Here is a 25,596-nt window from a genome sequence, read left to right as displayed (position 1 = left end):
ATACCAAAGGTTTGTTCTAACTTTTGTTTGCAACGATCACTGGAATTACCGTTTTTTTTTTCCCTAAGTATACAAACAGAGCTGAGTATACCTTTCACAGCTTAGATGTGCACAGACAATTACGTTTCTATTTGGATAGGACACACCAAGCACGAAAATCAGATCAACTGTTTGTGTCCTTTTCGGACAATAAATTGGGCAAAGCAATCACGAAGGTCACTATTGCCAAGTGGATCAGAGACTGCATCAGTCATATTTATCGCATTTCAAATAAAGAGCTTACAATTCCAGTGAAAGCTCATTCTACCAGGGCTATGGCCACTTCGGCAGCCTTTCATTCCAAGCTCTCTATTAATGACATTTGTGCGGCTGCTACGTGGTCTTCTCTACACACCTTTATTTCTCACTACAAATTGGATGTGGCATCTAGGGGTCGAGCTTCCTTCAGTTCCACGATTCTCCGGACCGTTTTCCATTGAGCCACCCAGGAATTAGGTGCTAGGGACGCTGTCCCATCTGTAGAGAATGTAGGCGCAATAGGATCACATTACATCTTTTAGTTATGTTAGTTATGTACTTACCATAACTTTAGATGTATGGGATCCATCTCGCCTACATTCCTAATAACCCATCCTCCTTCCCCCTGCCTTGGAGGCCAGAAGAGACCGGACGGTCCGAATACAACTGTTTCCTCTCTTGAAACACCTGGCAGTCTTATAACAACAGTCTGTGTGTGTGTGTGTGTGTGTGCATGTGTGTGGACAAACAAGATCTGGGGAAGCAGTAGTGGTGCATCCTGGGATATGAGGTAACTCAGCCAATAAGAGACTTCGTGCTATTGTATAGCGTGCCGAGTCGGAGCCGAGGATCGGCTCCGAACCCATCTGTAGAGAATGTAGGCGAGATGGATCCCATACATCTAAAGTTATGGTAAGTACATAACTAAAAGTTATGGATGGTATGCTTGTGAAGGATTTGGTGTAGAAGGTCTAAGACGGGTTATATCACAGCATGATGGAACGAGTCCATAAAGTAAGGAGAAATGGGAAGATCAGGAGATATCTGAAGAAATACGGACATGGGAAAGAAAAAGATTTAATGTGGTTTAATATTTATGCAAAGGAGAAAGCAAAACTAATCAATACTAAAAGAGCAATGGCAAAGATATTTGAAGAGAAATACAGGCAAAGATATCCGGGCATGGAATGCTTTACAATTAAAAAAAAAAAAAAAAAGACTACAAAGAGGAAAAGTAGAAAGATCAGTAATGGTGAAGTTAAAGAAATAGAAACTGAGTTTATGGAGGATCTGCAAAATGAAGGATTCGGTGTAGAAAATTTAATTCTGAAAACACCACAGCATGATAGTGCAGTGGACAGAGAAACCAGTGGAATAGGAAGCAACAGGACAGTCTGCATATGAAGATATTTTAGAGCCTTTCACAGGAAACCAGTATGTGTTCACTTGAAGCTGGACAGCAAGGGAAAGAACAGGGAACTGTGGCAACTCTGACGCAGTTGATGTTATGATGTGATAGGTTCATAGGTAGGTACTAGGTTATTGGCCCTAGGGCCCATACAAGCCTAGCCAAAAAATGTACCCTGGCTTTCGCCACCCAAGAAAATTATTTTCCTGTGCCCCTGTCGAGCAGAGCCACAAGAGGCCAGTGAGTTCCTATATGACAGAGCAATGGATGACACAGGATGAAATTGAAAGAGAATGTTCCACAGGAAGATGCTATAGAACTTTCTGTAGACTACATGCAGGAAATGGAGAACAAAAAATGTGCCTCAGTTTAGAAGAAAATGAGATAAGGGAAGGATTGCTTGATTTAATAGAGATGGACATTAAGATCAGTGAAAGAAATAGACTGCAAAAGGACAGTAAAACCCAAAAAGTTAGAAGCTTGATAAAACAAATGAACACCATAATTAGGACTGTCCATAGAGATCCATGCGCTATAGCAGAAGTAAACAAGATATGTTACTGTGCAGCTAAATTAATGAGATAAACTTCTTACATAAGAGCACAGGATAGTAAGGGAAAGGAAGGGGAGAACTTGAATGCCTTTATGAAGTATTGAATAGAGAACTGTAAAACAGTTAAGACAGGAAGTGTCACTGCTAGAGTATAGAAGAGGGAATAGATCAACAAAAATACTCAGACTTGATAAAAGCAATGCGCAGTATTATAACGGATCAGGATTTATCATGGAAATCGAGAAATATCAGCACAGGCAAAAAAACTTAGAAGATTCACAGATATAAAGGAAATGTACAAAATAAACAATGTATTGATGACTCAAAGTTTTGTAGAGAATTGGGAAACTAGGTAAAAAATTGAGACCTCCAAAAAAAGGAATAGATACATTTTGGAGAAGTATTTATGAAGATCCTGTGGAACATAAAGGATGCTAAATGGATAGAAGAAATGAAAGAAAGAATAAGAAGTTTAAAGGTATGAGATATGAAATGGGATGAAGTAACAGCCAGAGCGATTGAAACAAAGTTAAAAAGCCTCTAATTGGGGGGGATCCGGGCCCAGATGCAGGACCTAACTTCTGGTTAAAAGTATTGACATCTTTGCATGAAGATTTAGCCATGAGTAAGAACTATTTATATAAGCACCCTGTAAAAAGACACCAGCCTGGTTAACAACAAGAAAAACATTGCTCCTACATGAGTGAACCTGCAAGCCACCCTAAATATTTTAGATAACTTGCCTTCTGACAATGTGTAAACTGTACACCGCAATTGATGCTGACAGTTTATAGTCATTTAGAAGAAAACTCTGTTATGGCAGTGCAATAAAAGAAAGTCATATGGAACCAGGGATCATTTGTTAGTCGTAGTGGAGAACTGTAAAAAGGGGAAGAATCCAAGTTTGTCATGGATTTGACTACAAAAAGCATTTGACAGTATCCTGCGTTCATGGATAAGAGTGCTTAAAACTGTACAAGATGCACCTTACACTAGTCTATTATCCAAACTAATTGTGACCTAGGGTAGTTTGGATACTCAAACTGTTCAAATAATCAAACCTATAATTAAACAAGATAAAACTTTTAAAGTTTTGTTTTTTCTGCACACAGGGTATACACTTTTCAACCATTCAGCGATTCCAGTGGACAAAGAATATTTTTCACACGAGCAGGCTACAAGCTCAAAAAAACATGCACAAGCGAATGTGTATAACTTTTACGTATTCAGATTTTGATTCTTTTTACCCGAAAACTTTGGAAGGCTGCGTTCCAATAATTGACTCTGTACTGTACTCTGATTACATTACAGTGACCATGGAACAGTGGAAAACCACTTTGCAATTAAGCCATGATAAGGGGCAAATTATTATTCCAGGGATAAAAATGAAAGGGCGATAATCAGGGTGACTCTGTCATCACTGCTATTCTGTCTTGCCCATAACCTATCAAACTGTCTACTTAACTGATTAGGCCAGGACCTATAATTTGGGTCCTAGAAAACAACAAAGTGTAAAAACTTCCCTTGTCTGTCTATTTTAAAATTGAATAGCTCATCAGATGAGGAACTGAAAGCACAACTTGCAAGTGGTCAAAACATTTTGTGATATAAGAATGCCATTTGATCTTGATAAATGTGTAAAAGAACCCTTTAAAGCAGGAAAGCTGCAACACCAAGAAAACAGTAGTTTGGTACAAGTATGTGTTATAAAAGAACTTGACCAAGAGGGAGTGTATAAATTTGGGAATTGAAGGATCAGCTGTAAAACATGAACAAATGCAAATAACTTTTAGTAAGGAATAGTTTAGAAGACTTAAATTCTGAAAACAGCATTGACATCTAGGAAGAAAATTCAAGCTATAAACCAATTTGCTCTTCCTGTCCTAACTTAGTTTTGGAGTGATTACTGGCCCCAAAAGGTATTTGATAGATTATAGAGGAAAACAAGAAGGATGCTTCATGCTCATCAAATTATTTATAAAAATCGGTGCACACCAAGATTGTTCCCCATTCTCAAGGAAGTATGGGCCTCCTTGGAATTTATTACATGTATAGATATGCAGTTGTGGGACTGCACACATCTGATCTCACAAGACCCAAACATAGTGAAAGTTTTGAAACATGAGGAGAATAACTCTAAGATGACTTCTCTTCTTAGTCTAGCAGAAACATTTCGGCGTCAAGCGGGAATGGAAGTCAAACCAAAAGTGGATAAAAATCTGGCAGCAACTGAATGTACCAAAAAAAAAACAAAAGTATCAGAATCACATTTATTGGCCATGCATGCATACAAGGAATTTTAATTTTACTTGAGTATAAGGTGAAGGATCAGATGAGAAGGCAAGTACAGGGTCCATGGTTATTTTTTTTGGAAAATGGTCAGAACTTGTATACATTTAATTAGTAATGGATTTCTTTTTCTGTTGCCTTAGTGAAAAGGGCAATTTACACACAATATCCACCAAGTTTTAAGAGTGACTGTTTTAAATTGAATGTTTCATTTTGTCCCTTTCATATAAACATTTTGAAATGTGGTTGAAATTCTGTAATGTTAGTTGCATAGTTTGGATGTGTGGGGGTCTGCTCTCATGCTTTTGAAAGTCTTTTGTGAAAGTATTCAAAAAAAAGTTATGCATTTGCAGTCCACAGTGAGAAAATATAAATGTATAGTTTTATAGTAAATTAACCGTAGTACATGAACTTTTAATTCATAAGTATTTATTTTCACAGAGAGCAGTTTCTCCACCAGCAACGCTTTCACGGCAAAGCACTCCATCTAAAGGTTAGTAGTTTTTTCTGGTGATATGTTCATTGATAACTGGAGATGCGGTTGTGTAGGAGGAATACATTCTTTTATCTGCATAGGGGAATGTTGGTCAGCTTTTGATCTTTAGACAAAGGTCTCTAGAATGTATTTGTTACTGTAAAGCTGTAGCAATCTTTTATATCGGAGGGCCTATTACCTAGTTTACATTATGATCCTTTCACTGGCTGCAACATTATAAAATCATCTAGTATTACTGTGTGATACTGATGCTGGTTTCCAGCTTGTGCTGGAATTTAGTTTAGAGACAACCTGACAGGCTGGAAAAGGAAAGGTTTTGCATACCTGAAAGTGATCAGTACATAAAACTGCGCTACTTTCCCTCTTTCCTCTTACCCTGTAAGTGTATGTTTTGTCACCAAGTAATTCTTCCACCTACCAAAAAAAGTGCAGTTTGCCACTGTCAACTTAGTATTTGCCATTGAAGCATACTTTTTTTTAACATATTTTTTATTGAGTTATCACTTGACATGCATTTATATAAATAAAAACAAGCCATATTGACATTTTCAATTAGTTTTTTATTCAAACATCACATAGCTCATTCAGTTCCTGTCTTACCTTAAAGCTCATTTCTCCTCCAAAACATTATTCTGCTTGTATTGTTCCCCAAGATCCATTTTTTTCCATGTAATTTGCTCCTAATTTTTTCAAAAATTCTATTTCCAGTTCTTTTATCTCTCATTATATTTACTACTACTACCATGGTTGGTTTAGACTTTGATTTCCATTTCCTAGAAGTTGCTTTTTTAGCAGCCAACAGAATTAAACTTGGCAAGGCTTTGTTTAGCCAAGTCGTATTCTGTATCACAGCTCAAATCATTTTAGTTGCACCAATTTGTTGACCTAGTATTCCTGACAGTGGTATGCAGGGAATTTTTAAAGTCTGCCAACTCATTATACTCTGCAAAAATATATAGCCAACTACCTCTTTCTTCCTCCATCATAATTCCAACATTTGCAATGTATCTGAGGAAACATTTTTTTGGAGTCTGCTTGTAATATAAAAGTACCTATGCAAACACTATTTGGGAGCCATACATATATCCTCCTGTGCTTCTTTGTGAATTGTTAATCCAATCTCTCCCCAGTCCTTTCTAACTTCCACTGATGGATTTGTATAGTTATTATGCAATATTTTATAATCTCTACTAGTTATCCCTTTTTTAACAACAGCTTCTGTTCTGGATTTTACCAAAAACCCTACCAGTGGTGGTCTTTCACTTAGGATCCCCCTATTTTCTTTCTCCTGCCTATACTCTGATGTCAATCCTTAATAGGCAAAGCAATCTTTAGCCTGCAGTCCAAATTAATTCTTGACCTCTTCCTATTCTATTATCTTTCTCTAATTATTTGCTACCAGTACCTTGGTTCCTTTGCCAGTTTTCTCCAGTAAATTCCAGCCCCCTCTTGACTTACTGAAGCATATTAATGAAGCATATTGTTAAACCTCTTCCTGGCTTTTACCTTTACCCCCCCCTGTTTTGTTTAAAGCTGAGATTCCCCCACTACAAATTGACAGCCACCAGAGGCTCACCAAGGCCTTATGTCTAAGCAATTCTGATTCTGTATCGCAGCTCAAAAAAAAACAAGATGGGATATTCATGTTAGCTGCAAAAGGGAATTGTCTTGCTAGTTTCATCCTCTACTGCCATTAACTTTTTTTTGTTTTGATAGCTGCATATACTTTTAACAAGATGTTGCTGGATGTCAGAAACTATGTAGACCGAGATGTGAAGGAAAGGGAATGGCCTAATCTCATGCCCTGCATGTAAGTTGCATTGTTATGAGAGAGGTGTAGTGCTGGAAATGAAGATTTTCACTGGTTGTAAAAATACTAAGATTTTCCTAATATTAAAGCAGGCAATGTTTTTATCTTGCTATTTTTGGATGAGTTATTTTAATAGTATTTTTTGTTTGCCTTTAATGTATTTTTTCTCTTTCTATTTCTGACTTGATTGGATGTGGGAAGAGACTGAGTGGGGAGAGGGGGAAATGATGCATTTTATGTCCTTTTCATTCTTCCTCAAATAATGGGTTATGGATCAGACTCTGCCACATAAGTCAGGCATTGGATCCAAATCTCAAGCTCCTCCCTGTACCCATAATGTCCTAGTCCATCCCCAGCACCTCAGACCTCATTTGTCACCATTGCGCACGCACATCACAGCATTCAGATAAATTTACTTTTGTAAGTTAAAAAAAGTTGCCTCCTTTAGCTAAATTCTTCCTCTCTTCTTACCCCCCTCTTAGTTTTCAGACTTTCTGTGTCATTTCTTTTTTTTTTTTTTTTGTATAGTAATCTCTTAAGTTTAGCATTTCTGGTATTTTGCCTTTCTCTTCCTTTATTCGGTCACTCCTGCCCTATTCTACAGGGTAATTTTTTTTTTGCCATTGACAAATTTTGTTTTGAACTGTCCTTACTTTTTCTTCCCTTCTTTTTCAGACAGGCTTCGAGAAATGCACTTCTTGTGAGCATAATATCCATACCTCAGATGTCCACAAAGAGTGCGTCTTTTACTTAGGACCAGCTCATTTAAACACAGGCTGTTCAATCTGTGCAGTCTTTAATTCAAGAACCATAGCTGACAGGCAGAATAAACTTGTGCTTAAGAGTTTGCTTCCTTCCTCATCTTCAGGGGCTCAAACGCTCAGTAAGCCTTCAACAGCTCTGTCAGAGCACAGGAAGTGTTTGCCTCTGAAGTCTCCAAAGACTCGCTTGGAACCCCCTTAAAAAGTTAGATACTGTGGATCCAGAGCAACCGGATCCTATTGTTTCAGCTAGTCCTTAGGATCCTATCTCCCCCTTGGCCCCATTCCCCTTTTATGCAGACACCAGTAAGGTACTCCAGACCTCAGTCAACTACTTTTATCAGGTCCTCCAGGAGTCTTTCCAAAGTGGATGTGGATAGGATGATGCAAAAATTCCTCAGAGCTCAGATCCAGATGGGGGTTATGTGCTCCAGCCCCTATTGGATCTGTGATGATTCTTCCTGCCACTACTTACAGTTGAATCTTTCTCCAATTAGTCCTTTGTTTTCAAAGCCCCAGGATCCATTGGATCTGAAGCGAATTACTACTTCGACTCTTACAGTATCCCTGGCCAGTTCTGTTCCTATGCCTTTGGATTAGAATGGATCTTGGAGCCGAAGTGTCAACATTGAATCCTTGGGGCTAGGGTCTACTCTGATATTGGATCCATCCCTGCCCCTCGGAGTGGCGGTGCTGGACAGCACAGGTCTGGTTCCCTCCTCCAGGCATGGATCCAGATCGGAGTCGTGATATACCCATATTGGAACACTCTGTACTGGTGCGGGTGACCACAGCTTCTCCAGGTCCGTCTGCCTTTCAGGTTGTGGAAAGGGCCGCCTTTCTTTATAGAGATCCATTCCGTCATTCTCCATCTGATCCTGCCCCTATTGCCTCTTTGGTTTTCAAGCTCTGAGTCCATCAGACCTATTCCACATGAGCAGCCAATTCCACCTAACTTACAGTTGATTCCCATGGAAGAATTTCCCCTCCCTGGGCTCCACCCCAGAACATCCCCTTGAAGTGGTCAAGCTCACTGGAATCTGTCACTGAAGATACTGATTTCAATGAAGACAAAGAATCCCCCAGATCACCACCTGATGGCATCTCCTTTGGAGACATTTGAGATCCTTAAAGAAAAAGATGGTTGGTGGTCTGGCAATCCTTCCCCAGGGGAGTCATTTCTGTGGGCTTTTGGTGCTCACCCATCTACATCTTGGTTGGCACCCCCGGCTGATGAGCTCATCGATCTGGTCCCTTGTCAGGCATGGAAGGGGCCAGATTCCGTTGAACCAATCTCATATTGTCCAGACAAGTCCTTAGCCCCACCAAAGGATAACCCCACTGGAGTAAAGTCTCTGTTGATGCAGTGGTTGTGATGGCAGCCACCAAAAAAGGAGCTAGCAGAGCTCCTCTGTCAACCCACCTAACCGCAAATCTAGAGCACTGGACAGATTTAGAAAGCATCTGTTTGCTTCAATGATCTTCACTCTGAGGTCCTGAACTCTCTGGTAGACTTTACAATGCTACAGAGAGATTTGAATAAATCTGCAGAGGATTTCAAAAGATCATAATCTTAGCTGGCCTCTGTCATTTTCTACCCCTCAAGAAACTTTATCAAGAAATCAGGGAGGTGGTAAGAAAATGTGGTTCAATAAATCCCAGGGACATTTCCAGTACTCACACAGAGCAACTCTTTCAGAGGCAAAGGAGGGAGTTCTAATGGAAGGTGCCACCCTCGAGGCAGAGGAGTCCTGCAAAGTCAGGGTTCCAGAGATTTCTTTCTGGATAGACCAGACCCTTTTCAGTGTTCTTGAAGTGCTACTGAACTGCCACCTCTGGAGGCAGTCGTGGGACATTTGTCCTTGCACCCAGATATCTGGGCTATTTTTAGCACCCAGGTGACCTATGTAATTTCTAAAGGTACTTCATACCATTTTCCCAGACTCCAGTTTCCAAAAGAGAGAAGCTTCCTGATGTTCAACCCAGTTAGAGGAAGGCTGCAGCATTAGAAATTTAAGAGAGTCATTCAACAAGGTCCCACCCAGACCAAACAGGATTCAGAACTCATGTTTAGTGCCGAAAAGACAGGAGACCTGAGACCAGTTCTGGATCTAAGCAAACGAAATCAGTTTTTGTAAAAGTAGAGAGTTCTGAATGGTTCTGATTCAGTCCATCCTCCCTTTTCTAGGCAAGGATGATTGGAAATGCTCCACAGATCTTCATAACGCTTACCATGACATGAAAATGGACAGGTGCTCCTGGAGAGACACAAGCTTTTGCCTGGGAGCCAGTCACTACCAATTCAGAGCCCTGTCCTTTAGAGTCAACACAGCCCTCCGGGTGTTTGCCAAATGTGTGCCAGTGGTGGCAGCTCATTTGAGACTAAAACATCCCCCAAACATCTCCAACGCCCAAGTGAGAACTGCTCTCTCCAAAGCAAAAAACACAGCATCCATGGGACCTGATGGTGTCCCCGGCTGTGTGCTCCACGAACTCAACGAGGAATTAAACCCACAGCTAGGACAGCTGTTTAATCATAGTCTTACCTCTGGATACGTCCAGGAGTGGCGCACTGCAACTGTGGTCCCACTTCACAAAGGCGGTGCCTCCACCGACCCTGGAAATTACCGGCCCATTAGCTTGACAAGCCTCATCTGCAAAGCCATGGAGAGGATCATAATGGACCTCATAAATAAAGACATAGGAATTTGCAGACTTTGGATCCATCCCAGTTTGGCTTTGTCAAAGGCAGATCATGCCTTCTAAATTTGGTTGACTTTTGAAACAGTCACCAAAGCCATTGATGAGGAAAGGCAGTCCATACAGCCTACCTCGATCTGGCGAAGGCCTTCGATACAATACCCCACTCGGGTATCATTGAAAAACTCATCAGCTTAAATGTTAACCCATACATCACAAGATGGGTTGCAAACTGGCTGAGTGACAGAACCCACAGGGTCAGAGTTGCTGGCGCCATGTCAGACTCAAAGCCTGTCACAAGTGGTGTACCACAGGGCTCAGTCCTGGGCCCACTCTTGTTTGGCATCTACTTTTCCGAAGTACAAGCAAACACAGGAGGGTTATGGCTGACAGTTTGCAGATGACTGCAAACTGGGCGCCATAGTAGAAAACACATCTGACACAGATATCTTTCAGAAGGGTCTCACAGAAATGGATAACTGGTGCCAGAGCCATGGCCTAAAGTTAAATGCCAAAAAATGCATAGTCATACCCTTCGGGAAAAACAAGGTTACCCCTAGCTACCAAATAGGTGGCAATCCACTGAGCACAGAAGAAGTTATCAGGGACCTGGGGACCCAGGTTGATAGTAGTCTGTCATTCGACACCCATGTAGCTAAAGTAGTTAGGAAGACCTTCTACATTGCCCACCTTATCATGAAGGGATTCTCATCTAGATCAAGGGAGGTCATAGTCTCCCTATACTCATCACTCATCAGACCAATGATTGAGTACAATGCCCCATTCGGAATGTATCTGACCCGACACTTGCAGCAGCTGGAGAGGCCACAAAGGTTCCTCACCAAAAGGATAAAGGGTCTCAAACATCTGTCCTATGCTGCCCGACTGAAAGAACTCCAGCTCTATTCAGTCGCTTACCGCTTGCTCAGAGGTGACCTTTGCCTAACATACAAGGCCATGTCAAACCCAGATTTGATGAATATGCTTCACCTCAAAAATCTAGATCCGTCAGAGCCACAAGGGCGGAGACTTAAACCTCGACGCGGCTATTAATAGGACGTGCTGGAGGGATAGATTCATCACCCAAAGACTCCCTATGCTGTGGAATAAAATCCCGGTATATGTGAGGCAGAGCACCTCGCTGGCCTTGTTCAAGAGAAATCTTGACCAATGGATGGGAGATCGCAGATATACCCCAGGGATTACCTCAGTGTCACTGCTCGACAGAGGCACAGCAAAATAATGGGTATAGTTCCCCATACTAAAGGGGTGGCGTAAGCCACAAAACTATGGGCTAGGCTTGTAAATGCCCTCTGGCAGATAGCCTAGTATGAACCTATGAACCTATGAAAAGGATTTAGTTTACCTATCTAGACAACGGGCTCCTCACCTTCACTACCATGCATCTCCTACAGCAGTCCAGGGACTATTTGCCCCAGATTTGTCACTCACTAGGTATAACAGTTAATTTTGCCAAATCAAGTCTGACACCAGTACAGAGCCTGTAGTTTATTGGAGCACATCTGAACACAGTACAGATTGCATTTATGTGATTAGGCAAAAAAGCACTCTGATCTCAGGTTTGTCAGACTTTCTCTTCTGGCTCCTCCTGCCATACCTAATTCTTTAAGCTTTAGGTTCCATGGCAGCAGCAATTTTTCTGCTGCTTTTAGAACGCTACTTTATGGGTGTCCTGCACTGAACAGCTAACATTCACTGATCTGTTCTTTGACAACTAGTTTCCAGTCAAGATTACACAAATATGCAAACACCATATCCACTGGTGGATCCAGTCAGATGACATTTACCTAGACTGACCCTTCATTCTTCATCCTCTGGCCACAGTGACCATAGATGCTTCCATTTGAATTTGGCGGAGCGATATTTGGGAAGGATGGTCCAAGGCATTTGGTCACCCCAGAGAACAATTCACATATCAACGTCCTGGAGATGACAGTAGTCCTTTAGACATTGTGGTGTTTCAAGATGCTGTTTCTCTAGGGACTATTGCGATTCAAATCTAACATGTCTGTAGTCCAGTACATCAACCAAGGGAGAACACGGTCTTACGTCCCTCTGTCGGGAAGTGATGAGAAAGTGGCAGTGGGCGATCTCCTCCAACCATTTTGTAGTAGCAGTGCACATTCCAGGGAAATCCAATATACTAGTGGACAAACTCATGAGTGGTCTCTCAATCAGTGCTGGAGAAAGTTTTCCGTCACTGGGGCCACCCTTGTGGGGTCTAAGAAACGGTCGCAAAAAATGCAGCGGGTATTTTGCCATGATCTCCACCCCCCCCCCCTTTGGGAGTCACTGAGGGAATGCTCTAGTCCACATTTAGCCATCCAGTCTCCATTACGCCTATCCCCCACTTACTCTGATCCCAGAAATTCTCCAAAAAGCAATTCAGTTGAATTGCCCTTCTCTTAGGGAATTCCTAACCTAGTTTCTCCATTCTGGTTCATTTGGGCTTTAGCCCTGTTTTAGCCATCACAATTCTTGTACATCTGTGTGTGGGCTGGCATATAATAATATAATAGTATAATAATAAAGAATGCAATTGGAAAATTAGACTAGGGGGATTGTTTAGACCTGGTCTTAAGGAACAAATTTAATTGAAATGTGATGTGTATTTAAATCGGGAAATGCTTTTGTGCTATATTCACTGAGGAAGGCATATGGATGCCAAAACCAGTTTGACTGCTTTGTAATAGCTATAGTTTTTCTATAGCTTTAGGAGTTGCCAGAATAAAGCTGTTTTTAGTTTCACCAACTTTCAGATTCATTTAGTTTCACCAAATTTCAGATTAATTTGGGCTTTAGCCCTGTTTTAGCCATCACATTTCTTGTACATCTGCTTGTTGGCTGGCAAACAAATTACCCATGCTGACTGTCCTGACAGATGTCTATTGTTTGGGCCTTTGACATGAGTCTGAATCTTGTGAAACTTGTTATAAGGTAAATGAGGCTACATTAAGAAGGCAGAGAAAGCAACTTGGTCTTTCAGGTAGAACTTTGTTAAAGAAGTCCCAGCTGGTGTCTGTTTTCTGGCTTGTTGATCCAATGTCTTTTCTGTCTGACTCTATGTATAGGTTATTGGTTCCGATCAGATCAAGCTCTCTGGCTTTTTTTTCAGGTTCTTGGGCACAAGGTTCAAGCTCCTCCTTTCCCTGTAATACCTCAAGTCTCATTGCCACCTGCAAGGTTATGACATGATCTGCGAGGGCTTGGTACACATTTCAGATATGGATAAGTGCTTATATCTTTGTATTCTTGAAAATATCTGCTCCTGGGTTCTGTTCCTAGTGTGTTATTTCTAGGTTTCTTTATGTCCTTTCGACTTTTGCCAAGTTTTTTGGGAGTTGTCTTTTGCTTTCTTCCTTATCTTACACACAAAAAATCCTATCACTGTCTTTAGATAAAAATATGTATTTATCTGTATATTCTCCTTTCTCAAGGTTTTTTCATTAGTGTTTTCTTAAGAGTAAACCAAGAGTAATGTTTGTAGGTATTATTCTTAAGTTTATCTTCTAGGATGTGCAAGGTGACATCTGACTTCAAGAAATGTAATGTGTGGGCACAAGATCACAAGAAATCCCCCTCACCAAAGATCGCACAGTCCGTCTGCTGTTTGGGCGTAGAATACCTCAACATAAAGTGCAAGTTCTGTGCTTCCTTTTGGACCAGGGGTGTTGACTGAAGGAAAATGGTGCTAAAAGTTGTTCTCCTTGCCCAAGCAGGAAACTGTACCCTGTTGTGTTCTTCTGCCAAAAAACTGGGCAAGGTCAAATCTGTTAATGACAAAGATAAAATGGCAGAGTGAGAAAAAGGGAAAGAAAAAATGAAGCAGATGGAAAAACCTAGGAATAAGTTCCCAGATCCAACTCCCTCATCAAACATGGTGCCAAAAAACCCCTCCTTTTGGATCCAGAGTCTGGGCATTAGCAAGTTCGGATCCGAACTTAATTTCCAACATGCCTGCTCCACTCACCTATACTTCAGGATAGACCACCTTCTGTGACGTCCATCTTCTGTGATGTGTACATGCAAGTCCTGTCAATAGTCAAGAAGCCGGTCTGAAGCCAATATCATTTGGATTATGAGAAAAGTTCTTTGGATGCAGATTTAGATGGAGGTCCTCCTGGCACCCCCCCCCCTTGGGTTTCAAGGTTTGGTCCAGTCGGCTCGCTTTTTGGTTTCTTTCTCCAGCCAATCCCTCTCATACAATGTTTGTGGTTCTAAGTGATGCCCATGAGAGAGCCATGTCAGAGCTTCTGCTTCAACTCCATCAGTTACCCTTTCGACTCTGGTGCTGTCAGAAAAGGATCTTGGAGCAGAGGGGTTAGGGCTGAGGTTTGGTGGGTTAAGTTTTACTCTAAAGTTTTGAGGCAGTCTCTCCAGAAGCTTTGGCCTTGTGTCTGTTTCAGAGTTGAGTTGAGTCAGGGCTGGGGGATGTTCCTTCCTTATGGACTTCAGGTCTTATTACGTCTTCATCTGTACTGCCCTCTGCTTCAGTGTTTTGAAGCCTTTGAAAGGGTTGTCTCCAGAACTAGAGGAGGATTTCCACGTTCACTTGGCACCAACTTGATTTTCTCTGGATCCTGCAGTGCCTCCCCATAGACTCCATCAGGGGCAGCCAAACCTCATTTAGCCTGAAGGGTCCTCACTCTGAGTTCCCATTCCAATTCTGAGTCTTCTGCAGAGCCTCCTGCCGAAGAAAGCCACAGGAAGTGGTCTTGCAAAAGGAAGCATGTAAACTAACAGGAGTCGCTTGTGACCATACCAGCTTCAAGAAAGGAGAGGGATCCCCAAGGTCACCCTTGGAAGCCATTTCCTCTGGAGAGATCCTCCAGTGGATGAAAGGGGGGTTGGTCCTTCCCAAGAGACTTCTGTATTTTGTGCATTTGGGGTTGGCTTATGTGTTGCTTGGGAGGTACCCCCCTGCTGACAATACCATTGATTGGTTTTGCAGCAGGTTTGGAAGGAGCCTGACTTGGAGCAGATCCCTAGAAAACCTGAAAATTATTTGTCTTCTGAAAGCAGGCCAGATTGGAGCAAGGGTGCCATGGTGGTGGTGGCAGCAGCAATTAAGAAGGAGCTGTCTAAGGAGAGCACCTTTGTCCATCCCCTAACAGAGTCTAGGTTGTTGTACAGATTTAGAAAATGGACTTGTGCTCCAAGATAACACTCTTCTAGTGCTGAATTACCTGACTCTCATGACCCTCTTACAGTGGGATTTGACTAAAAAACTTTCCAAGACCCCATCAGGTAGTTTCTATGTAGACGTACAGTAAACTGTAGACTCTCAGCAATCTGCCTTGTAACCCATGTCTAATGTGCCCATGCATGTACTCTACAATGTAGGAGATTGCACTTCTGGAGCGACCATCACTGACATTCAGCACACCTGTATGCGTTTGTGACTCTGAGAGCTTCAAGATGTCCATCAGTTGTCTCTGGTTCAGTGCATATCCCGGGGAGTTCCAGTGTATTGGTGGATAAACGGTTTGGGTTTCTTCTGCTTCGAGTGGTCCCTCAATCAATCAGTGGCAACTGTGATTTTTCAGTAGTGGGGGGACAGCCACACTGCGATATTTCAGCTTCCCACCTGATTGCCAAATGCAAAAGCTACTTTGCCCTAATACTCCCAAAGTGGGCAGCCACCAAGGGATGTTTTAGTCCACGCTTGGCACCTAGGTCTCATGTATGCTTTCCCACCCTTTCCCCTCAATAACCAAGTTTCTACAGAAGGCCATCAGGTGTAAGGCAACAGTGATTCTTATCGCTGCTTCAGGCCTTGGCAGGTTTGGCTCCCTTCTTTGGCCTCATCTGAAGCACTTTCTGTGGGTGCTGAGCCCTCTTTCATACCTTCTCAACCTTTCTGGCCAGCCTCACCAAGACTTGAAAGCCCTGAAGTTAATGTCATAGTTCCTCCACTTCCAGTGAAGGCCAGAGATGCCAAGCTTTCTACTTCAGTTAATTTACATTTCATCCCAAAAACTTGTAGAAGCAAATGGAAAAGATTTTCTGTTTGGGCTTTTAAAAGCCTTGATCCTTCCTCAGCACCCTCTGCTGTTTATTCTGGGAGTGTCTCAGAAGCTTGCCAGTGTTTTGACAATGTTCATTTAGCACCATATCTAGTTTTCATGTGGGGGAAAACAAGAACCCTTTTGCATCTTTGAAGCTTTTTAAGGCTTTCTTAAAAGGAATTTTTCTTGTCACCCAGTCGGAGATCCTGTTCTCCCTTGGGATATCACCTTGAGCCTTCAGACCATAACCCGCCCACGTTTTGAACCAGCAGCATTGGCACATCTGAAATTTCTTTCTTGGACAACCATTTTCCTAGTGGACATTACATTTACCAGTAGAATGAGTTACAAGCCTTCTTTTGTAAACCTTCCCACTTGAGTTTCCAAAAGGAGAGGGTTTCCCCTTTGATCCAGTCCACTCTTAAAATGGCTTCAGAAGCTATGCATAACCAAACTTAACAGTTTTCTTTACAAATCTTTCTAAAAACTAGAATACAGGTTCCAGTTGATGGATGTTTACTGCCAGCTGAGATTTTTAACTAGCATCATATCAAGGGAAACAGGAAAGCAGATCAACTTTATTTCTTTCTCAAAGGCCATATTGAGAGACAGGCATTTCTAAGGTCACACTGGTCATGTTGCTCTGATTGTATTGCTTTGGTCTGTAAACAAAAGGGATTGGCTCTTCCACACAAGCCCAAAGCTCATTCATCTAGAGGAATAATCTTCTCCACTGCTTATTTTGATGTAGTACCAATAGACAAGATTTGTGCTGCATCTGCTTTGTCTACTGTTCGTGCCTTTTTATCTCATTATAACCTGGATATGCATTTTAGATGGTGTATCCTTCAGCTCCACCATTCTTGAATATTTTTTCATGAGACCACCTGGGGTGACTAGTAGCTGGAGAGTCTGTCCCATACAATGAGTTGGATTGCATCTTAGTGTGGTGGTAAAATTGAGCATGTGGATAGACTGGACCTCAGGTGAACGACTTTTGCAAAATTTGTTCTAAACAATCATAGATTAATACATTCCTTACAAAATACAGTATGCTTGGCTGCATAATGTAAGTAAATGCCTTAGTGTGTTAAATGTAACGGTGTACTATCATAGTAATGTTAACATGGATCCACACCTCGTACTCAAATGAGAAAATATTTATTGGCATGTGTGATGAAAGTTCCTATTGGAGGTTCAGCGACTTTGATAAATAATGATTACAGTTATCAGCAAAGTACTGAGACTGATTAAGTGGTGCAGCGGTAGTGTTGTTGCCTCACAAAAAGAGGTTCTCTCTTTCGATTCTCAGCTGGAACGCCTTCTGTGTGGAGTCTGCGTGTCCTCCCTGTGGTCGAGTGGCATTCGAAAAACATGCGTAAATGGGCGTGCCTTTGTCGAAGGTTGGGCGTCGAGCTGGCACCTTGGCACCGTAAAAATCTACTGCCAGTCATTAGTGGACCGGAGTTCTGCTGTGGCGACCCTTAACCGGGAAAAGCTGAAAGAACAACAAGATGAGGATTAAATGCATTATTGATGTTGTGTACCAAATGTGGTGTAATTTGTGTGGCGTCTGAAAATATTCCTAAATAAAATTACATAGTGATTTTCATGTGCTTGGCACATTAAGTTTAAGATACTTTTTTAGAAACTTGTGTAGTCAAAGCTAAATTTTAGAATTTTTTTTCCTGTTATGTTAAGATCAAAATACTTAATATATCCACACACAACATGACAGGAATTTTATGTCAAGCAAAATTTGTAAATCTAGGGCCAGTTTAATATTGGACATAACTGCATAATATCAGCAAAGGTGTCAAGTCAGACAAGTACTTTTCATTTTCATGAGGTCTGTGTGCTGTACTCAAAAAAAGTAGTTGGTCAGTATCTATAAAGTAAATGTGAATTTGATAACCTTTTCACTGTGTGCTTTGAAGGTGGTGGGTGGGGTGGGAGGAAGGGTACCAGAGATATCTCTGGTCATAATGAACATATGTAGGACAAGTACACATTCTACATTGCAAAATGAGAGGGTACAGTGAGCAAGGACACCTTTAGCATTGGCAGCATTTGTTATATCCTCACTAATTGGGTCCCACCGATTGGAAAAAAAAAAAAAAAAAAAGTTGTATTCTGCTGGTAGTGAGATTGCTTTCACTGTCCATATGCATTGGTTTGTTGATTTAGGCACCGCATACAGAAAAAAAGCCTGTATTGACTAGGCACTGTTTCCTTATATTTGTGCCTGTGTGATCTTGGGAGTGAAATATCAGGAAGTATGTGTGGAATGCAAGAGGGCTTGGCCCTTTGCAGCAGCGCATACTGTACTGCTATTTTAATGGTTTGTATACTGCATTGTCACTTTTGAATGTCTCATTACTTAAGGTAGTATATAGAAAATTGATGTACATCCCTGTGGCAGTATGTCCTAGATGTAAAGTGTATGCAGATAATCTTGAAATTCAGACCAGTTTAACTTGCAGCATAAATGCACAACTCCAGAATTTGTTGGTTACAAGTTGAGAAGACCTGAAGTCATTTTTCTGAACTTGTCTTTGATATACTCACTCCCATGCAACTAAAACCAAAGTTCACAACAGAGAATGTTTTGCCAGAAGCAAGACTTCTTTCATCAAAGCACGAAAAACAGCATTTTTGGGGAGAGGTGATATTCCATAATGCTTTCACCTTCGAGATATCACTGCATCCTGGAGTAAAGGGATTCAAATTCCCTAACAAGTTTTTCTTGCAGAGTATCAAAATGCTTCCAGTATTACGTTTTGAACTGCATTTTCTGAACTTTGTTTTGTGTCAAATTCAGTTTTCTATAGCAACCCTGCTACTGAGTGTAACAATGTCAAGGAACTTGACAACAATGTTGTCTCCCACCTGTTTCATTTTGTATTGCTGCTTTTTTCATGTCTCCCTGTGTAAGGTCTAATTTTTGTTTTATGTTCTTGTAGCAAATAAAACAGAAGCTAATTGTAATGACACTAGGTATTCACAAGACCCTCAATGTAGAGGATTAAGACTGTAAGCTATTAACTAGTGGAGAGGGTTTGATTCCCTCAGCCATCATTTTGCCTACCTTGACCTTGAGTAGGTCACTTAGTGCTTTGGGGCATTTGGAAATTTGGGCTAGAATCAATGGTCTCACAGGCTGTATGCTTAGTAATTGCAGCCTGTATGACTTTGCATGGTGATTAAATTTAAAAGATGAAGTTTACAGTGAACACCCAAGTAGAAGTCAGTTTACTGGCAGAAACAGCCTTCTGAGTTGCAGGCTTGAAAGACCCCATTAAAAAAAATTCTGGTGTAGATCGGTGTTGTGCTGAAAGGTAGAAATGCAGATCTTTTAAGGACATTACCCCAATATGAATGTCATCTTGCCCGTTTTTATTCTGTTTAACCAAGTCTTATTTGCTAACAACTTTGTTTAGAGTGGTAGAGGGCTGTAGGCATTCTGTTAAGAGAATGACACCCCGGGGTAAGGATACTCCTTGGGTACCATTTGCAATAATTCCATCATTTAATCCAGATTTTTTTCTACATTTTGAAAATTGCTTACATAAGACATCGTTACCTTTATCTTATTTTTTTTTAAGAAAAACTAACACTTGATGCATCCTTTTGTTTACAGTAACAAAAGAAGAGTTGGATGCTTTTGACTACAATGAACTTCCAGTGGTATGTGGCTCTTCAAATGGAAGTCTTCATAAGCACAGATTTGCATCAGGTGAGTACATGAAGTCAGAATGTTTCTATTCCACTCTTATGCATCTTGTTAACTTTGCTTTTTGAAAGATATTGCAGTTTCAGTAATCTCTGATGGAAAAATTCTTCCTTTATTGCATGTAGGATGATGCCCCCCCCCCCTTTCCTGGGTATGACTTCTGGTAGCTTAGCACTCATTTATGCAGCAGCTAAAATTCTCCTTCGTTTTTACTCATGGAAGACTTGAGTTTCATTTTAAGAGATTCTGAGCATCGACTGGTTTCCTTCACTTTTGGACTTGGATTATCCTGTGCGTTGACTTCAGTTTGTGGGGACTGGTCACGGTCAGTTGGCTCTGACAATCAGACCTCATCCTTACAGTGTGAGGTCCTCCCGTAATAGACTGCTGCTCCATCAGTTCCAGATCTTTTGTCACCTTTACAATTGGATGCTGTCTTTTGTTAATCTGAGTGGATTTGGACAAACACCCCCCCCCCCTTTTTTTTCTTGAGAGGGTTTTCTGTCAAAAAAAATGTATTACTTAAATTTCTTTTAATTTTAGGACTAGAAGCTTTTCACATAACTTTATTCCTTCTGACTAGGCATTTGGGCCTAGCTTTGTTAGCTTTTCTTGTAGCATCTAAAATTTAGATCAATTTATTTCTTGTTCTTGGAGCTACTAATTGAGCTAGTGCAGAAGTGTTTTCTTGGTTAGAATAGTTGTGGTTTGGAGCTATTTCTAACTGTTTAGTCATGGACAAGGCGTCTTGCTTTTGGTTTGCGGAAAAAGATTCCACCCCAAGTCATCAATGAGCACTAAGTGGTGTCCCTGGGGCTGGAATACCTGAAGTAGTACTGTGATATCTGCAAGGTCTTTGGCCACTGGACAGAAAAGGAAAAAACATATTTTGACAGGATTTCTGCTATCAGAGGAAACTAATGCCCTGAGAAGGCAGAGTGTAAACATGCCTCCCCAAGACACTCTAGAGTTTCATCTGACTGAATTGAACAACCTCCTCCTTAACCTTTGGTGTCCCATCAAGTCAGACTAGTGCAGGCTCCATCTCTAGTTTCCCTCATGGGGGTTACCCAAATAGAGATTTCCCTGTTTTTCAGAGCCCCTGTCTGAGGAAAAGAATTTTAAGTTTTTCCACAGAGAAGGAGTTTTCTAGGTTCTTGGAATCCAGCCTTTCCTCTGCACTTTCTACTTGGTCTGTTAAGAACCCTTATATGCCTGTTGGTAGGGAGAGCATGATGAGCTTTATCAAGATGCCCATGTCAATACATGCATCTTCTGTGTTTTCAGGGCAGGCCTAGTTTCACCTTTTCAGGCTTCATCCCTGGATCTTATTTCAGGGCTGACCGTTTGTGGAGCTAATTGGCTTCCTTGATGTCCTGCATCTATGTTGTCAGGACTGAATATGTCGATGCTGATGCCCCTGGCTCTGACGCACTCAACCTGCAATTTTCTCAGTACTGAATGTGTCTGGTCACCCACTGGTTGTTGTAGAGGACACTACCTGTATTGGCTTTGACTATGTCAAGGGCATTTCCCATATCTGTCTAATGTATTCAATTTAATAGCACTGTTTGAGCTTGACTGTGACCTCTTGGTCATCACTCAGTGTTGGAACCATGGTGTTGATGCCTTTGGTGTTGCCTTTGGTGTTGACTTTGGTACTGGCTTTGCCATGGTATCAGACCACACTTAACCAGGAGTTGAGGTAGAGCAGATGCTCCTTCGACTTTGGCTCTACCGTAATGCACCCAGCAGTTTTAAGCCCTAAGTACCAAACCTCTATCCCAGAGACAGAGGGTGCTGAAAGGACACAAGAGACCCTAACCCACTAAAGCATAATTTCTTCTTGTCATTTGATACCTGTCCAGATGTATCCGAAAAGAGGATATACATAAGGCACATTGAATCAAATGACAGATTTTTCGATCATTGGACATTAATGGGGGGGGGGGGGGGGACGACTCAACCCCAAGTTTAGCAAAATGTTAGAATTTGATGAGGCAAAAGGGAGCTTGGCTGATTAATTTTCTTTACTCTGAGATCCTGATGGAGGCCTTTCAGAATAGCTACATTTGTCTTCGATGGTTGATCATTTCCCTTGATTACCAGGGACCCTTTGTACTCACCAAATGATAGTCCTGGCACTTAATGCTTTACAGAATCTACTTGGGAAACTTTGCTGGCATGTGTGTGGAAGTTGTTCTTGTGGGCACGTCATAGGTGAATGCTAGTATGATGGCCCTAATGGGCCATTTTAAGCCTAACCAGTATTCAGAGGTCAGAACCAAACCATGTACCTTGTTTCTATGAGTTGAAAACCTCAGTCATTGGGCTGCCACCCCCCAATTGAGTAGCTTTATAGACCCTTTTTTCAGCTCCAGTATCCTCCATACTGCTATTTTGTCCTTGTTTGATGTGGGCTCCTGCTTCTTCACTGTCAAAGTATATTTGGCAATTGTCATCAAGGTTTCAATTTCTAATTCTTGGCGTCGTAGGAAGTGTATAAGGACTTGCTAAAAGGCACCTTCCACATTTGCCCTCACCCTCTTTAAGAACCCTGTTCATTTTGGGATCTTTGGTTTTAGAGGAGCTAAACATGGAATATTGGAGCTGAAATGCTGGAGCCATGTTTCCCAAGTTGTGAAAGAGAAAATTCCAGGGACTCCTTGTCCTTTACAACTGTATTTGGTATGTAGGAAGACAGCAGACCAAGTCAGCCCTCTCACTAATCATGTGGCTTCATGTATCCCTCCTACAGAGCTGATCAAAGCCCCAGCAGTTGGAGCCATATCAGCAGTTTCATTGCAGGCACTTTTGTACTAGGCATTGTATTCCCTAGATCTGTTCCCAGTACCACAATCCTCAGTCCTCTCTGCATCAGTACATGCTAGTTTTTAGTTAGCAGTGGCTACTTTCCAGGTTAATTCCATTTTAAATGTAAGGCCCAATTTTGTAGGATTTATCAGAGCTGGGTCTGGTAGTCAGGATATTAAGGCCACAGGTTTCTATGTCTTAACTGTCCGTGTCTCCCAATCAAAATGTGCAAATACAGATGCTACTGCAGACCCAGGGTTTCATAACAGAAGAGCTGTCTGATGGGGAAGGAGATTTTCAGAGGCCAGAGTTACAACTCTTCTGCCTTCTTCAAAACCACAAATAAAACATTCATTTGAATCAGATGCATCCCCCAAAACCCAGAAAAGCCGGTGTCAAAACCGTACGTTTGGACTTCACTGAAGAGTCTCCCAGCACAGACTGTCAATGTAAAGGAAGGGTTAATTTCTCCTAGGTCGGCTCTGAAAATCATAGATTCAGAAAACTTTGCATGATGCAGTAGAAAGGGAGAATTCCCAACAGACTCCATTCCCTCCCCAGAGAGGGCTACAGGAAGGCTTGTAGGTACAGACTTACAAGATCTGCGTAGTCTCCTCTTGGTTTGTAGCCTTTTGGCTATTACAAGTTTGCTTGACAAAACACTTTTTTGCTGTGCCCTCATGGTCTGCTACTGGCCATCAAGCCTTCCCCATCTGCTCAGTTAACCTGGCCATTCTCTCCTCGAGTGAGAGCCCTAAGGCTCATTTGTTCCCCTATGAGAAAGTGGGGAGTTGAACTGGGAGTGGTGCCATCATCCATTCGGGAATAGGTTTTTTCTCTTCTTGCCTGCAACGCCCACACCCATGCCCAGTATTTATTTTCTAGAGTGACATTCAGTGGGTATAGCAAGGGACTGTGCCTCAGTTCTGCAAGTGAAGTGAGCCCTTAAACAACCCTACCACGTAGAAGAAGCACATCATGCACTTTTCTCTACTCTGTACTTGAAAAATTGATGCACTTTGTATACCCCATACATGTGCCCCACCCCCTCCCTTCTGAGAGAGGTGAGAAGGCTTGTCTCTAACCATTCTGTCCCTCCCCAGTCAGCTCTTGCAGGTGTTCAGGTTGCTAACTGAATTCTGCTTTTGTGGGCCATACTTAGGACTTCATTTCTGTGTTACGTTTGTTGTTAGAGATGGCCTTGATGTAGGGTAGCAGCTCTGACCAGGAAATGGGAGAATTTTTTTCTCCCTGCAAAAGCTTGGTTAGTCTGGCGGATGACCTAAGCAGAAATCTCTTGGACCCACACGAGTGGAAACTGGAACCAAACATATTCAACATGTTGAGAAACAAATAGGGGAGCCCAGAGATAGACTTGTTTGCCTCCCCTCAGAACTACCAATTGGACAAATTCTGCACAAGGACTCCCACAAGCTTGGAAAGTGGATGCCCTGTCCTTCACCTGGAAAAACCAATCAGTTTATGCCTTTCCCCCTCTGCCTCTCCTCTGCAAAGTGCCATTAAATATCAAACAGGACAAACCAAGGACAATACAGATTGCACCAGACTGGCCATGCAAACACTGGTACCCCCTCTTGCGCAGTGTCACTGCTGGCACCATGACACCTTCCTCAGACCCCTGCCCTGCTGTCCCAGCAGTAGGGCCAGATTCTACACCCACAGCTTCAAACCCTGAACTTTGCAGCCTGGCTGATTACCTGATCTCTCCGTTACCATCCCTCAGTAAGCAAGTAATGGATGTCATTCTGGAGGCAAGGAGGCCTAGTACTAGAAAATCCTATGTTGAAAAATGGAAATGATTCTGTTCTTGGAGCCAAACTCAGGGGATAGGCACAGCTGTGCCCAATTTACCTCATATTCTTCAATACTTAACTGTTATGTTTCACAAGGGCCTTTCCTTTTCCATCAAAATTCATGCCTCAGCCATTTCAGCACATTAAAATACAGAGCCGCCACTCCTATTTCATCCACTGCTGAGGATATTCCTCAGAGGGACAAAAACTTAAGACCACCCAGGAGAGCCCCTACTCCAGCCTGGGGCCTCAACTTTGTATTGGAAAAGCTCACTCTACCTCCTTTGAACCCGCTGCAAATGCAGAGTTGAAATTCCTTTCTTGGAAAACAACCTTCCTTCTAGCCATCATTTCAGCAAGAAGGGTGTCTGAATTACAGGCCCTCATGGCAGAGGAGCCTTTCATCATCTTTCATGCGGACAGTGTGTCCCTCACGACCAATCCTTCCTTTATGCCCAAGGTGGTGTCCAGTGTGGCCCTTAATCATTCCATTCATTTGTCAACCTTCTTTTCTAATCCACAGAACAAAGGGGAACGCATACTGCTCTCCTTGGACGTGCACAGACAACTTAAATTTTACTTGGACGGGACTAAGCCTCTCAGGAAATCTGAACAGCTGCTGGTTGTATTTGCTGCAGGGGCAGAGGGGAAGGCCATTTCAAAGCAAACCATTTCTAAATGGATAGGCCATTGCATTAATTTCTGCTATAAGCACCATGGAAAAACCTCTGCCTCGGGGGATAAGATCACATTCAACCAGGGCTGCATCTACCTTTTACAGCCTTTCTGAGAGGTGTCCGCTACCAGGGACATCCTAGAAGCTGCTACCTGGAGTTCTGTACATACCTTCAGCAAGCATTACCACTTGCCAATTTTTTCTAAATCCAGATCTGGCTTTGCCACTGCAGTCTTGCAGGGCCTTATAGCTGGTCTTAATATCTAATTACCTCCTCCCATCCTTAGCTTTGGGAATCTACCCAAATGTGATGACTGCAACAGTGAAACATGAACATAGTACAGTTGTGTACACTTACCATAAATGTAGATGTTAGTGTATTCACTGTTTCAGTCCTTGTTACCCTCCCTCTAGCTCCCAGACTTTTATTGACTATACTTCTGTTCTTGTTTACTATGCTTAAAGCTTTTCTGGTGTATTTGCTTTTTTGTTGGA

General features: G+C 42.0%; 1 protein-coding gene across 1 annotated transcript in view; it reads left to right on the top strand.

Moving 5' to 3' along the window:
• Positions 1-25,596, top strand: part of LOC122794876 (nuclear body protein SP140-like protein) — a 619,738-nt gene that overhangs the window by 22,925 nt on the left and 571,217 nt on the right. Inside the window, exons 3-4 of the mRNA XM_044063475.1 lie at positions 4,710-4,761; positions 19,705-19,800. Of these exons, the coding sequence (XP_043919410.1) occupies positions 4,710-4,761; positions 19,705-19,800 (148 nt within the window). The remainder of the gene's footprint in view (positions 1-4,709; positions 4,762-19,704; positions 19,801-25,596) is intronic.

Source organism: Protopterus annectens, chromosome 2.part1 (genome assembly GCF_019279795.1).
Source record: "Protopterus annectens isolate FY-2018-M chromosome 2.part1, PAN1.0, whole genome shotgun sequence".
Lineage (NCBI taxonomy): Eukaryota > Metazoa > Chordata > Ceratodontiformes > Protopteridae > Protopterus > Protopterus annectens.
The sequence above is the reverse complement of the archived record's forward strand: the minus strand, read 5'-3'. Positions and strand labels throughout refer to the sequence as shown.